At 57.5% G+C, this 14,258-nt stretch overlaps 1 protein-coding gene across 1 annotated transcript; it reads right to left on the bottom strand.

Moving 5' to 3' along the window:
• Nucleotides 1-350: 350 nt before the first annotated feature.
• EMX1 (empty spiracles homeobox 1) lies at nucleotides 351-13,450 on the bottom strand (the record flags this gene model as incomplete). Its single annotated transcript, XM_083367522.1, has 3 exons — nucleotides 351-518; nucleotides 9,530-9,714; nucleotides 13,075-13,450. The coding sequence occupies 3 exons, from the start codon at nucleotides 13,448-13,450 to the stop codon at nucleotides 351-353; spliced, it is 729 nt and encodes a 242-aa protein (XP_083223648.1).
• Nucleotides 13,451-14,258: the final 808 nt, after the last annotated feature.

Raw genomic sequence — 14,258 nt, 5'->3', positions numbered from 1 at the left:
ACGCATTCTTTTTTCTTGATTAAAAAATCATCCCACCCAAGTGCAACAAAGGCGAGGGGACGGCTCAGCGGAGAAATGTGTTTCTTCAGGCAGCTGGCAACGGGCCTCCCTTCCTCCTTGGCGGCCCTGCCCTCCGCACTGGCTGGGCTGGGCCTGCCCCACGGTGGTTCCACAGGCTGCCCGGTGGCAGCAGGCAGGATCCCAGGAGCGAAGTGGTTTCCTAGATTGTCCTTAGGTTCCCCCCAGATTCCCCGCGAAGGGGGCACCGCTGGTGGAGGGGAGAGCAGCTGGGTCTCCGCTGGGTCCTTCCCGGGCCCTGCTCGCCAGTGGCCGCCGCCTCTCGTCTCTCTCTAGTCGTTGGACGTGACATCAATGTCCTCCGCATTGGACTGCTTTGTGGCGATCCGCCATCGGTTGATGTGGTGGGATCCCTTTTTCTTTTGATCTGATTCGGGACCTTCTTCCTCCAGTTTCTGCCTTTTGTATTTGGTCCTTCTGTTCTGAAACCAGACTTTCACCTGGACGAGGCAGAAAGCAGAGAAGGAAGTGAAAAAGGTTAAGGCTCTCTTGCAAAGCGGGTGGAGCATTTCCAAACCTGGGAAAGCCTTTTCTGATTTGCACAAAGGCTTGCAGGCTCTCCGCCTCTGGACTGAAGCGCCCTCAGGGACCCGGTGCTTCCTCACTTAGGGAAGCCTATTAAACTTTCACCTCTCTGTCCAAGAGGATCAAAGTTATACCTTGAAAACAGGCACCCCAAAACCCTGCTGAAACCAACCAAATGGACCCAGAGCGAAAGTACTCCCAGCCCCACTGCTTTTGTGACAAGGGGGGCTGTCTCCCCCACCTGGGGAGAGCTGGGGCAGGGTGCTGCCAGGGCCAGGTTGGGAGAAGAGCAGCCCTGGAGCAGCGTTCAGGGCTACTACAAGCCTCTGGTTCAGAGGGAGAAATGCCTTAAAGGAGGGGTCTGCCTGCCAGGAGGGGAAGGGGCTGCATGCCTGATGCCCGGGGAGGATACCCACGGCCTCCATAAACCAAAAGTCACAACTATCAATAGAAGACAAGGTATGTTGCCATTTATATAAGTCCAGAATATATGTATATGTGTGTTTGTGCATACACACATACATAATATATACATGCACACACATAACAACACATTTTTGTGGATCTGCACATTTCATAGCCTCTAACATCTGGATGGATTCATTCAGGTTTGGGACTCAGCAGAGAGAGAAAAGGGGCCTATCAGGGCGCTGCTAAGAACAGCCACCCTGTTTATTTGCTGTGGGTCAAAGTACACACAAGGGCATCCACTGTCATTTACTATCACAGAGGGAGTTGCTGAGACTGACAGAGTTCAGGAGAGACCAAGAATTGTTCCTCAAGGATGGAGATGCCTGTGGAGAAGCCACACAAGACCTAGCCTGCCAGCCATACTCTGCTGGTGGAAATTACATTGACTTGGCATTAAAAGAAAAAGGCCCGTGAATAACGGAGACATTTCAATAGGAAAACATACCTGTAGGTCACATAAAGAAAGACAATGGTAACAAAGACCCAGTGAGTTTTATCTAAATGTTGTCCAGAATCTGGTACAATTTTGAGAAACTGCCTGCCAGGAAAGGCATGAAGGGTTCCCGAGAAACCAGCTGACTTGTGTGGTTTTGAATTTTTTGGGATCTGGGACTAAGATAACACCTCTGGCACAGATCAGAACCTCCCCCCCCAGATTTGACTGGTGTGCCTCAGCAGCTGCATCAGAGGACACCCCCCCCAGGAGGATTTTATCACTTAAGGAACACGGGAGGAGGATACAAGGCCTGAGAATCCAGATGTAAAGAGACATCAAGCAAAGTGGGTGCTGGGGAAAGAAATGTCTTTTGTAGGGCTGGTGCTTGGTTGACGTCCAGTCCATCGCAATTCTGCCTCATTCTGTTCTTCTTACTCAACTGGTCTCTTCTAGGAATCCCTCCTGGGATGGCTGGGGAGACCCTCAAGGTCCTCTTTCCAGCCATGGGGCTTCCTGGCTGCTCTTTTGAAATCCCTCCAGGGAATCTTGCATGAATCTGCCCCAAAGAGCAGATTCTGGTCCCCAACTCCGTAAAGTTCTTGCAAAGTTTGTTAGCCATGCAGAAGTAATCAAGAGCCCCACACAGACGATCCTGCTGGCTCCAATTGTTCTAGAAAGCTCTGCTGGCTGATACACACACACACACACACACACACACACACACACACACAGCCCTAGTTCTCTCTTCTGCCCAACTCTTAAAGGTATGAGAGCTGCTGCAGGAGAACTCACAACCAGCCTGTCATTCTCAGGAAGACACCTGATTTGTGTGGCAGCTCCTCCTGCAGATGTGCTCCGAAGCACGCACACACACCTGGGGGTGAGGGGAGTCTTTCCAAAATCCCCACCACTCTGCTACGACTCTATCCCTGTGGAAAATCTTGCCCTGCGAGTTTGGCGTGGCCGGTCAAGCATCCTTCCCACAGGCCTGTGCCAGCCACACGTGGCAGTGTCTTTGGTGCCCCCAGGTGGCCAAACCCACCCAGAGCTGCCTCTTGCCGGCATGCCAGGCTTCAGTTCTCACACCAGCAAGTCCAGAAGAGCCGGCCGGGGCCTCCCCTTGCCGCAGGCGTGAGGCGCATGGAAGCGATCGAGGCCTTTAACACAGAGAAGGTGCGGAAGAAAGCCGGGTCTCTCCCCACCCAAATGCCAAAACGGGGCCATAACTCAGTGAAGCCTCATGAGAATCAAACTGGAGGTTTCTTCCTTGAGGAACCCTGACTGTGAGAATAGTGAGGGCCCCTATTTGCAGAGGGCTTCAGAAAAGACGGATTCTCAGAGGGGCTGGGGCCAGAGAAAACACCTGCACCATTAAGCATTGCACTATTTTTAAAAGACAAGGGATTCTGCGTTTCAGGTCCCAGTTCATTTCCCAGGCATCCTCCGAGAGGGATCCAGGCACCGAGGTGCCGCTGGTGCCCACACAGTCAACACACATGGAAAGGAGGCAGAATTTTGGCCACACAATTGCAGCATCTCTAGATGCCTTGACAGACACTCCTGTGGGTGATCTTGCTCATAGCCCAACACCCACCACTCCTTCCCACCGGACTCGCTGATAACTCTCCTCCCAGCAGGCATTCTGGAATTTAAATAACAATAAGCACTAAAATACCACAAATAAAAATATGGAACACCGAATCAGTTCCGGGGAGGGACACCCTTGGGAGACCCTCGGATTAGACCCAGGACCGATCATCGGGGGGGGGGGAGGGGTTTGCTAGGAGTCAATTGTGACAATGGCACATAATAGAGGGAGGGAGGGAGGGAGGGGGGGAGGGAGGGAGGGAGGGAGGGAGGGAGAGAGAGAGAGAGAGAGACTTATGACCAAAATTGAGGTCACCATTTCTAAATGAGATAGTTGTTCGGTGAATTTTGCCCCATTTTACGAATTTTCTTGCCACAGTTGTTAAGTGAATCACTGCAGTTGTTAAGTTAGTATCACGGTTGTTAAGTGAATTTCACTTCCCTATTGAATCTGCTTGTCAGAAGGTCACAAAAGGGGATCAGATGATGCTGGGACACCGCAACCGTCATGAACACGAGTCAGTTGCCAGCTGTCCAAATTTTGATCACGTGATCATGGGGATGCTGCAACGGGCATACAAGCGCGAAAGAAAGGTCATAAGTAACTCCCTTCAGTGTAACTTAGAATGGTCACTAAATCAACTGCTGTAAGTTGAGGACTATCTGTACATCATTTTATTCCATCTATCATTTAATCCGCAATGGGATTACTTCACTCCTCTGAACTGTTTCCAGAGGAAGGAGGAGATCCAATAAAATAAGGGGGGGCCCTCCTACTTTGCTACAAAAATCGCTGCACAAACCATCCTGAGTCAACCAGTGCCTGGGCAGCAGTGCTGGAGGAATCCTTGCTGGTGGAACTGGGCGGGGGATGCTGGGAGTTGTAGTCTGTGATAGAGGGAGAAAGCAACTTCCCTCCCCAGCTCAGCGCAGTCTACCGAGAAGCCAGATGTGTCCAAAGCACCTGTGGCAGAGTGCTAAAGGACAAATTGGGAAGAACTGCGCTTTTTGCAAAGAAAAGGGTGCAAATGAAGAAATATATTTTTTCCTGGCATTGGTCAGGAATACTTGTTTTCTATCTGTTTTCACTGTAAATGACTTCTATTTTTATATGGTTCTGCTCTGTTCCTAAGTACCCATTAAATTACCTAAAGGGAAAAAAACTCTCTACGGGGAATTGCCAGTTTCTGTTTTCACATTTTACCTTCCTTCATGGTCAGCCACAAAGGTGCCCTGGGTGCAGAGCTCCAGGTCTGTGACTCTGGGAGGACCAGAGAGAAACCCGCAGGCGGCTCTGCGCTCTCATTTCCCTTCAGGAGTGGAAGAAGTTTACTCCCTGAGGGAGGCAGGGAAGGAGGAAAATTTCTGGTACAAAATTTCCTTGAGTTTAAAAGGTTTCCAAGCCAGTCTGATCATGTTTCCCCCCCCCCCCCTCTGATTAATTAGGAAATACACGGCTCTCAACCCCAAATGAAAAAGGCCTAGTGCATCTCACTGTCCTATTCCCTGGTCCATCCGCCGACTCTTCCCTGACAACTCAACCTTGCGCCACAGCACTGCTCTCTCTCTCTCTCTCTCTCTCTCTCATTTCTTTCTTTCTTTCTTTCTTTCTTTCTTTCTTTCTTTCTTTCTTTCTCTCTCTCTCTCTCTCTCTCTCTCTCTCATTTCTCTCTCTACATGTCTCTCTCTCTTTTCTTTCTTTCTTTCTTTCTTTCTTTCTTTCTTTCTTTCTTTCTTTCTCTCTCTCTCTCTCTCATTTCTCTCTCTACGTGTCTCTCTCTCTCTTTTCTTTCTTTCTTTCTTTCTTTCTCTCTCTCTCTCTCTCTCTCTCCCTCCCTCCCTCTCTCTCTGACATTCCCTGGATCGGGGCCCTTGTCCTGGGCACAGTTTATCTTTGAACGTGCAAATTCATTGTTATCGCAGTAATTGTAATCCGTGCTGCAAATTCCTTTAATTAAAGGGGAAAAAAGTATATAAATTTTGTACATATAACAATAAAGTAAGTAAGAAGGCCCACAAAATCTATTCTTATAAAAAACAAATATTGCCTTTGTTGGGAGTTCCAGAACATTTTGAGTCTATCTGCGCAAGATAGACACTGTCTTGAGATCAAAAAGAAGCAATTCAAACCCAAACCGCTTTTGGGCGAGATTCCCCCCCCTCACAAAGTCTGCTCCCCACAACCGCGTGGCTGAAATCGGAAGGAACATTTGTGACCTGACCAACCAATTTCGGAGAGGAAACAGATGAGGCATAAAACTGAGCCTCAATGCCACTAAATTGTCAGGAGGAACCGCAGAAAAATTGAGCCCCAGAAAGCTTGATTGCGTTGTGTGTGAGCAACATACAACAGGCTGCAACCCTTGGACCCCAGAAGAACGCTGGAGTCCAACCCCCACCCCCGCCCGCCCGCAGAACAGCTGCCAATCTTTGCAGCACCGGAAAATAAATGCTCAGCTGTGAATCAGGATGATAATTCAGGAAGATCCCGCATTATTTAAAGCCAGCGAGAAATGCCTAAACAAACAGAGCGTGTTGCACCTTTCGATTTCCTGGGGGTTTTTCCTCGGCGTTGCTCCCCACCCCCTCCAGACCCGGAGGATCGCGTTCCTACCCAGCCTCGGAAGGGGTCGCTCCCTCCAGAGAAAAGCTCCAAAGCCCTTCAAGGGCGTCCGTTTGTTCTGAAATCCAACTCTTACACCGTTTGTAAAAAACACACCTGCCCACTTCAGCCGCGCTTACCTTCCCGTCAGGGGACGCGGATCACCTTACACCCCCCCCTGGTGGATCCACCGCCGGATTCCCAGCCAGGCGCACCTTGGGGCGGGGGGGGGAAATTTGCTCTTCTCGGCCGCTCCCAAGTCACCTTTTACGCAGCGAAGCAATTTATCCTGCTCCGCACAAAGGACGCCCCCCTTTCCGCCGGTCGTTGCCCCAACCCAAAGCACTCAGCTGGACCACAGAAATGTCCGCTCACCCTGAACCCCTCTGGCAGGCCGCTGAACCCCCCCCCCAAGTCTACTGAGGAGACCAAAGGCTGCCATGGGGGCCCAACCTCCTCCCAGCCCATCGGTGGCCGGTTTCTGAGGGAGGCTCTCTCTGGGTCTGGGCAAAATAGAGCCGGTGGAGGGAGCCCCTGGAGGCAAGGGGGCAGGAACAGGCCGGAATGCGGCGAGCAGCTGGCGAAGTGGGGCCAAGCAGGATTAGCCCACCGTGAAAGCCCAGCCACGCTCACCCCCGAGGGACCAGCCCAGGGCCCCGTTTATTTATGATGACGTTTGTCTGCTGCCTGCCTTGTATCCAAGGACTTCCGCTGTGCGGGAAAGGGCCCCAAGGGCCACTCCTCCTTCGGCCCCTCCACCTCCTCATCTCACAAGGCGCCACAAGCAACAGCTTCTTCTAAGGGGCTCCTAAACCACTGTAGGCAACTGGGAAGCTGACAAACGCAGCCAGGGCACCACCACAAACCCTGCCGGCCCTCCCAGAGGTGGCACTTACAAGGGCATCCCGGCATCTGGTGCCAGCAGTTGATTTTACTGTGTGCAAGTCACACAAGTGTCGTTATCCCCCCCCACTCATGCCACATACACACATATATACGTTGATATCCAGGAAACTAATCCTACAGCTGCCTTTCCCGTGTACGCTGCCATTTGCACACACATACCCATCACGCTACTCCATGCCAGGGAAAGCAGGATGGCGTATTGAGTGCAGAAAGCATGCAGGGGAAAGTGAGGCACAGGAACGGAAGTTATGCCAAGAAAAGGAAAGCAAATACGGCTAAATTTAAACTCAGGGCGTTTTTTCTCACAGAACGCTCAGAACGGAGTTCCGGCACCTTTTTTGGATGGAACCTGGTAGGGTAGGCAAGGCGGGTTGTACGACACGTGTGAGTTCCGGCACCTTTTTCTTTTACAAAAAAAGCACTGTTTAAACTAATACAAAATCCTCAAATACCTCCCGGTAGCTTCCTATCCTGGCAAAACCCAAAGATGCTTTTCCAGGAATCAGCCGGACTTTCTTGTTTTTTAAGACGTTTCGTCTTCAAAGAAAAACAAAGCCCAGTTGCCTCCTGAAAAAGCCCCTTTGGGACAACCCTGACCTGGATGGAAATTTATCTCGGCAAAACCTCCTCCTTCCGGTGGATCGATCCCCGGTTTGGTCCTCTGGCTTGCCTCCCCTCGTCTGTCTTCTCTGAAGCAGCTCGGCGCCCCCGTTTGCCCCCCCCGCCTTTCCTCCTCCTCCTCCTCTGCCTGCCTCTGCCTTCCTATCTCTATTTTTCGAGTGGTCTTCACTTGTTTTCTTCCTGTGACCCTCAGCCGCTCCCCTTTGCCCAGATCGCTCGCTTTTCAGGCAAACTAATATTCCATTACTTGGTCCAACTGTTTTCTTGTTTCGTCTCCCATACCTAAGGTTCCAATGTTTGTGCTGTTTCTTCTGACCTACTTAACTCTCACTTCCAGGTTTTATTTATTTGTCGCCTTTAACAAAACCGGGCTGAGGTACCCTCTGATCCACCGCCGTTTTCACAACACCCCTCCCTCCTCCCGCGAGCAACCGCCACGGCCCCACCGGCACTTGGGCGCCCCAAACATTCTCCATCTACTCTCCCCCTTGGGGAGGACATCCCAGCAAGGCGCCCGCGCCCCTCTCCAGCCTCCAGTTGCTGATCTCCTGCAACCTGCAATGCTCGCTCCGCTTTCCCTGCTAAAAAAACCAGCGGCCTCGGGGGTTCCCAGGTGCTGAATTGCCGGCCCTCCTCCGTCGCGGTGCTCACTGCAGACCATTCAACAAGCTGACCTCCCCTGCGTGCCAAAATACAGCCACATCCATGTCTCCGACCGAGACCTCCTTAATTCCACCACAAGTGTTTCATCTGCATTTATTTGTAATTACACTAAACAACGAAGGGGACCCCAAACACCTGCACCTCAACATCCGACCTTCTGCAAGCTTCCCATTTACACACGCACACGCAAACTCTCCTTCCGTCGCCTCACACGCAGCAGCAACCTTCAGCTCCGAGGTGGTGCAAAACAGTTCACGAAGCCTGTTCAGTTCAGCGCCGGGGTTTTGCCTCAGTCCACGTAAATTGTGTTTCTCACATTCCTGCATTTCCCAGCGACCCGCCGAACAGCAAATCCTGCCTGCTTCTTCTGCTTTCCTCCACCCTCCCTCTTCTACAGAATTCTTCCAAACACCCTCCAGGACGCATTTCACCCCCACCCCCACCCCTCGGCGTTTGCCTTCTGCCCTGCTTCCTTCCCCGGGGCTCAGGGAACCGGTAACAACATTCCCCCCCCCAATTGTCAGCTACGGTTGCAGCCGCCCCTCTTTCCAGTCTCGCCGTCTAAACCTGCAGCTTTACCATTTTTCATCCTTCTCTCCCCATTTATGACTTTGCTATTCTGGATTCCCCCCCCCCCCCTTGGACAGTAGCCCTACCGGGGACTTTTCAGTTTTTGCCAGTTTCTGGCATCTCAGCAACAGCCCCGTCCATATTTCTACAATTATTCCCTTCAAAGCTCCCTCCTTCGCTTCAATTTCATCCCAAACCGCTTCATCCCTTGCTTTTTGTTTTGTTTTGTTTCCGGAGTCTCCCTCCGTAGCCTCTTCACCCAAGCCAATGTTTACGTCTTCACACGCACACACGCACACACACACAGAGGAACACATACACAGACATTGAGGCACGGCTGTGCTCCACCTCTGTGGGAAGCATAAATGTGAATGTATGGGCTCCGACCGGAATGGTTTTTGTCTCCAAACGGGGCACCCCTCCTGCCCTGTGACTCCACCAAGGGCTGGGAAAGGTCCCCGAGAGGGGATTGCAAGGACGGCACCCACTTCGGACACTCTGCAAGGAGGGCATCCACTTAAAATGGTCAGGAGGGTGTTTCTAGTCCACACCTTGCTTTTCAGAGAAATAGGCTCAGGTCGACAGAGTTTTTGTACAGTGCTGGTGGGCCTGGCAGGAACCAGAAAAAGTTTGAAGAGGCAGGGTCAATCCTGAGGCCGGAACAGTTAAATCAACCATCCTGCTCTCCACGCATGAATTCACAAGCGAAATTGACCTTAACGAGTTGGATTATTTCAAAACTGTACAGGAAAGCGAGGCTTAATGACTGATAAATCGTTTAGTCATGCTGCTTCACTGGAGGTTGTAAGGATCCAAATGTTTAGATGACAACTTTATAAGGACCCAGAAAGCAAGCAATGTGTAAAATGTCAGGAAAAGGAAAAAGGGCTGCGTGGGATGGGGGGGAGCTTCTGCGCGGGGGCAATCAACGGCGTCTCCCTCGCAGCTTTAGTCTTTAGAGAAACGGACCTTCCCGGGCCCCCGTTTCTCTCCCCTCCGTGGCTCTCACCGGTGCCGCCTCGCACTGAAGGCCCCGTGTCCCCCCCGGCCCCCCCCGCCCCGCGGCCCACCTGGGTCTCGGAGAGGCTGAGGCTGCCGGCCAGCTGCTTGCGCTCGGCGCCCACCACATAGTGGTTCTTCTCGAAGGCGCGCTCCAGCCGCAGCAGCTGCGAGGGCGAGAAGGCGGTGCGGATCCGCTTCGGCTTCCGGGCGAAGGGCCCGTGGAAGAGCAGGTTCTCCTGGGACACCTCGCCGCCTGCGGAGGGAAAGCAGCCGGTCAGCGTCAACCCCCGCAGGGCGCCTCTGAACGCCTCTCCGGCCCTCAGGACCCAGAGACCCCGTGCCGACCCTCCTCCCGCCGCCACCCGCTGCCGGGCCAGGAAAACGCGGGACTGAGGCGGGAGGTGGGTCCCAGGCGGCCGCTGCCCCTTTCCGCGGGGCCGAAACAGGGGAGCCTGTGGAGGAGGCGAGGCAGCGCCCAGGTGAGAGAGGCCGGCGCTTCAGCGCCCCCTCCGCCATATACTTCCCGTTCGACGGAGGGGGAAGCGGAGAGGCAGGATTCGGCGGGATGCGTATTCAGGGGGGAATCCTGGGGCGCCCTAAAGCTGGATCTAGATCAGAAACCAGGCGCCCCCCCTTGCTACAATTCCCCGGGAGCCGAGGCAGCCGCTTTTTCCTCGGCGCTTTCGGCTGGTCTTCCCCAAAAGCAATTCGTCAACCCTATGGAGGGACTGGAGGCCTACCTTGTCAGGACGTTGTGAAGGAAGTGGCAATCAGGAGGAAGCCAACGTTTCCACGCGGGAAGGGCTGTGGGAAGGGAACGGAGGAGCACAGTTCTCCGTGTTAGTGTGTGTGTGAAAGGAAGGGTCGACACCAAGCCTTCGGGGTCCTGAAGTAGGCTGAGCTGCGGCTGCCTTTGGAGGCCAGGAAGAGCCCCTCCCTCTCTTAGGGCGCGGGAGGGGCAGGGGCCGGGGTGGAGAGGGAGCCGTTTAAAGGATTCCCCTTTCCGTGGCCGAGCAACGCGACGCTCAGAGCCCCACCTCGAGGAAGGCAAGCAAGGGGTCCCCAGGCGAGAACTGTCCTGGCAGATGGCTCGGTCTTGCGTGGGGCCAACCCCCACCCAAGAAAGGGAGTGGGTGACTTTATTCCCCCCCGCCCCGCGCAAGGGGTGGTGGTGGGGAGCTGGTTCCACAAGCCCGGCCTCAGGTTTGGCTCGGGTCTGTTTGCGTCCCCAAGGCCGGGCCCTTCGGCCCAGGCGCCCTTTCCTGCTCTAAGAGCCCAATTTGGAAAGAAGGGCTCCCCGTCCTTGCTCCCCACGCGCCCTCTCCCCGGGGGACTGGTCAGAAGCCACGTCCGGACGGAGCTGGCAATGCTGGGCAGCCCCGCGCCCTGCCTTCCGCCGAGAGAGGCCGGCGCTCCGTCTGAAGGCCAATTTTCCCTCCCGCCCGGGCCTTGCAGGAGGCTCCTCTGCGGCCCTTCTGGCAGCGGGACAGCTGGACCTGCCCGGGGCCGGCTCCTGGCGGGGGAGGACTCGGCGGGGTGAGCGAGGTCTGCCTCCTTCGCCCTGGACCCGCCAAGCTGGTCAAGCGAGAGTCGCTCCTTCGGTTCGAAACCGGCGCGGTGGAGGCGGCCTCCAAGTCCGTTCCGAGCGCCTGGCTTGCTGGAGGGGAGGTCGAACCCGCAGGGGGGTCTCCGGGGCGCCCGAGCAGAGGAGCTTCCTTCAGGAGGGCCGGTGGGGAGGGTCGCGCACACCGGGCAAGGGGAGGAGAAGGAGCGGAGCCCAACGGCCCCGCCAGGATGGCAGGAAGGGTTAGTCACGGCCGGCATCCCTTCCGGCCAGCAACGCTCCCCCGGCTGCCCTGTTGGGGCTCCTCGCGCCGCCTCTGCCCCTTCCCCTTCCCAGGGACGCGGCGGGGAGAGCGCCGCTGCTCTGCCCTCCTGGCCGACGAACAGAGGCCTTGAAGGCGCGCTCCTTCCAGGCCGCGGCCGAGCAGCTTGCCGGGAAAACCCGAGGGGACCCGGGCTCCAGCGACCGGGGGGGGGGACTCTTGAGTGAACCGAGGCGTGCAGCGGAGGTCGGGCGCGAAGGCGGGCTGGGGCCAGGCTTTGCTCGCAGGAGAGGCTTCTGCTCGCAGCCACGGCCCCTGGTAGGCCGCGAAGAGGGAGCCGGACGCGCCCGGAGAGGCTTCCCGGGCCTAGGAGTCCCGAACTCCTTTTGCAGGTCCCGCTTTGCCCCCGGAGGGTCCCGCGGACTTTGGGGTCGCGGGGGAAGGGCAGGCCGCAGCGCTACATTTCTCTGCGACCACTTTACTCTCTTCGGAAACAGCCCTGCCGCGGGTGGAATGGAGGCCCGGCGCCGCCCGTCGTTCGCCGATGACAACCAGGCTTTCTGGGCGGAAATTCCGCGCGGCTCCGGGCCGGCCTCCCTTTGCTGGGCCTGGAGAGCCGATCTTCTCCTGGCTGCCCCTGCGGAGGGTCCCAACCAACCTCTCGGAAGGGAGGGGAGGGAGGGAGGGGAAGGGGAAGGCAGGCGGCCGTCCGGCAGATTTCCTGGCGGGGTCCAGGCCGCCCTTCTCTGAAACGAGATGGACGGATCGGCGCCGGTTTCCGCTGGGATGGACGGGAGCCACCCCGGGGTCCGCCGGAACCTCTCCCTCCAGCCACGGAATAAAGCGAGCCTCTGCTCGGGGAAAAAGGCTTCCGGGAATCTCAAACCTTCGTGGAAGGAAAGCGGCCTTTCTCCGCGACCCTCAAGGACCCCCCTGCATTCGCCGGGCGTCCCTTTCCCCGCCTGGCGGGGGTCGGAATCCGGCGGATCGAAAGAATCGGCTGTAATTCCTCAGCGCCCATTTGAAATTGGAGGCTTCCTCATACTTAAAATATTGTATCTACCGAATCCCAAGGCAGCGCAGCCCCGAGCCGAGGCCGAGAAGAGCCAGGCCGTTCTCCGCCGCGAGGAGCATCAGATCGCTCCCTTGCGGGGCGCCGCTTCCTCTCACTACCGAGGGCTCTCCTTCCACCAAGGAGGCGGCTGCGAGGGCCTTCCCTGCCTCTGGGCGTCCACTTCGCCCCTGCAGGGACGCGCCCCGCTCCCTCCCAAACGCTCCCAGAGGAAGCGGCGGGCCTTCCCAGGTCGGAGGAGGACAAAGCGAGCCGTTGGCGGGACGACAGCACCGGCCCCAGGTGCCACCTGGACCCAGGGCTGCTCCTGCTGCTGCAGAGCTCCTGGGGTGGGGCGTTCAAAGAGCGCCATCGCTGCCCGACAGGGGCGCCTTAGCGGGGGTCTGAATCGCAACGCCCCTCCCGCGGGCTCAAAGGCCGCTGCTGCCTTGATGGGATGAGAAACACGGGCCAGCCTTTGCCAAAGTCCCGCTCGGGCGGGAAGAGGCGCTGCCTCTGGCCAGCGGGAAGGTCTTCAGGCCCCCGGATCGCGATTCGGTTTCCCTATAGGTCCGACGGGCTCGGCTGCTACCTGGCACAGCTTTGACCCACCGCAGACTGCAGGCCGGGCCTTGGCCGGCCGATTACAGCCACGCCGTGCGCTGTTCCGAAGCGCAAAGCCCGGCGCTGAAGAGCCCCGACCGCGTGCCCGCGGCTCCCCAGAGGCGCCGCTTACCTTGGAAGCGGTGCCCGAAGAAGCGGTTCCGCAGCACCCAGGGGTAGAAGTTGAGCGGGTCGCGCGGCTGCGGGCCGAAGAAGGGGTGAGGCGAGGGGGGCAGGTGCGAGGAGCCCAGTTGCGGCGGGTGGACGGCAAGGGCAGGTGGGTGGCTCACGGCCTCGGGGAAGAGCAGTTCCGGGCCGCCGTACAGCGAACGCCCGGCGGCGGCCGAACCCTGGAAGCTGTGGGCGAAGGCCTCGACGGCGGCGCTGGCCGGGTATCCGAGGGCGGCGGCGGGACGGAGGGGCTCCTCTGCCAGCGGGTGGCTGTTGTCCTTGCCCACTAGGGACTCGATAGTGAAGCAGCGCTTGGACGCCGCCGCGGGCTGGAACATGACTCAGGGCCGGGCGAAGGCGGCGCTCAGGCGGACCCGGGCGCGGGAACACGAGGGATCCACGTCAGGCTCGGCGCGCAACCGGCCCGAACCGGCAGCAGATCCGGGCGCACTGGACCGGGGAGGGCGCGGCAGCAGCGGCGGCAGCGCCAGGCGGCTTTGGGGAGGTGGCAGCCGCACTCCCACCCGTGGTTCACCCGCGCGCCCGCCTCCCACCCCATCCACCCGGTGCGCAGTGGGCGCGCTCCTTGGCTAACCGTCCAGATAAGCCGGGTACCTGTGGCCCACCCCTCTGATTGGCCAGGTTCACCTGCCCCAGGGTTGGGGAGGGCACGTGGGAAAGGCGGAGGGAGGGAGGCGGAGGGGAGGAGGCAGCGGGGTCGCCGCCAAAAGGCGGACTGGAGCGCCCGGGAGGCTGAGCTGAGCTCCAGATCCGCCCCCGCTGCCCCGCCCTCGCGCTCGCCAGAAGGAAGGCAGGGGGAGAGAGCGATCGCGCTCGCCAGAGGGAGGGATCGGCTGCCCGCCCGGGCTCTTCGCGGCGCCCGCATCCCGAGTCCCCCTGCCCAGGCCGGGCTGGCAGAAGGCAGAGTCGGCCGCCGCCCTGTCGAGGAGAAGGGCCATTCCTGAGGCCGAAGACCGTTGCGCGGCTCCCAGGAGCCTTGAGGCCGAAGACCGTTGCGCGGCTCCCAGGAGCCTTGAGGCCTCCAGGGGCGGCTTTTCCAAGCCCCGACGGAGCCCTCCGTCGTGTCGGCTTTCGCGCACTTTCTCGAGAGGGAGGGGCAGCTGTGTGGGTCGCGAGCAAAGCCGG

This window comes from Vipera ursinii, assembly GCF_947247035.1.
Source record: "Vipera ursinii genome assembly, chromosome: 7".
Lineage (NCBI taxonomy): Eukaryota > Metazoa > Chordata > Lepidosauria > Squamata > Viperidae > Vipera > Vipera ursinii.
This window is presented reverse-complemented; position numbering and strand designations above follow the sequence as displayed.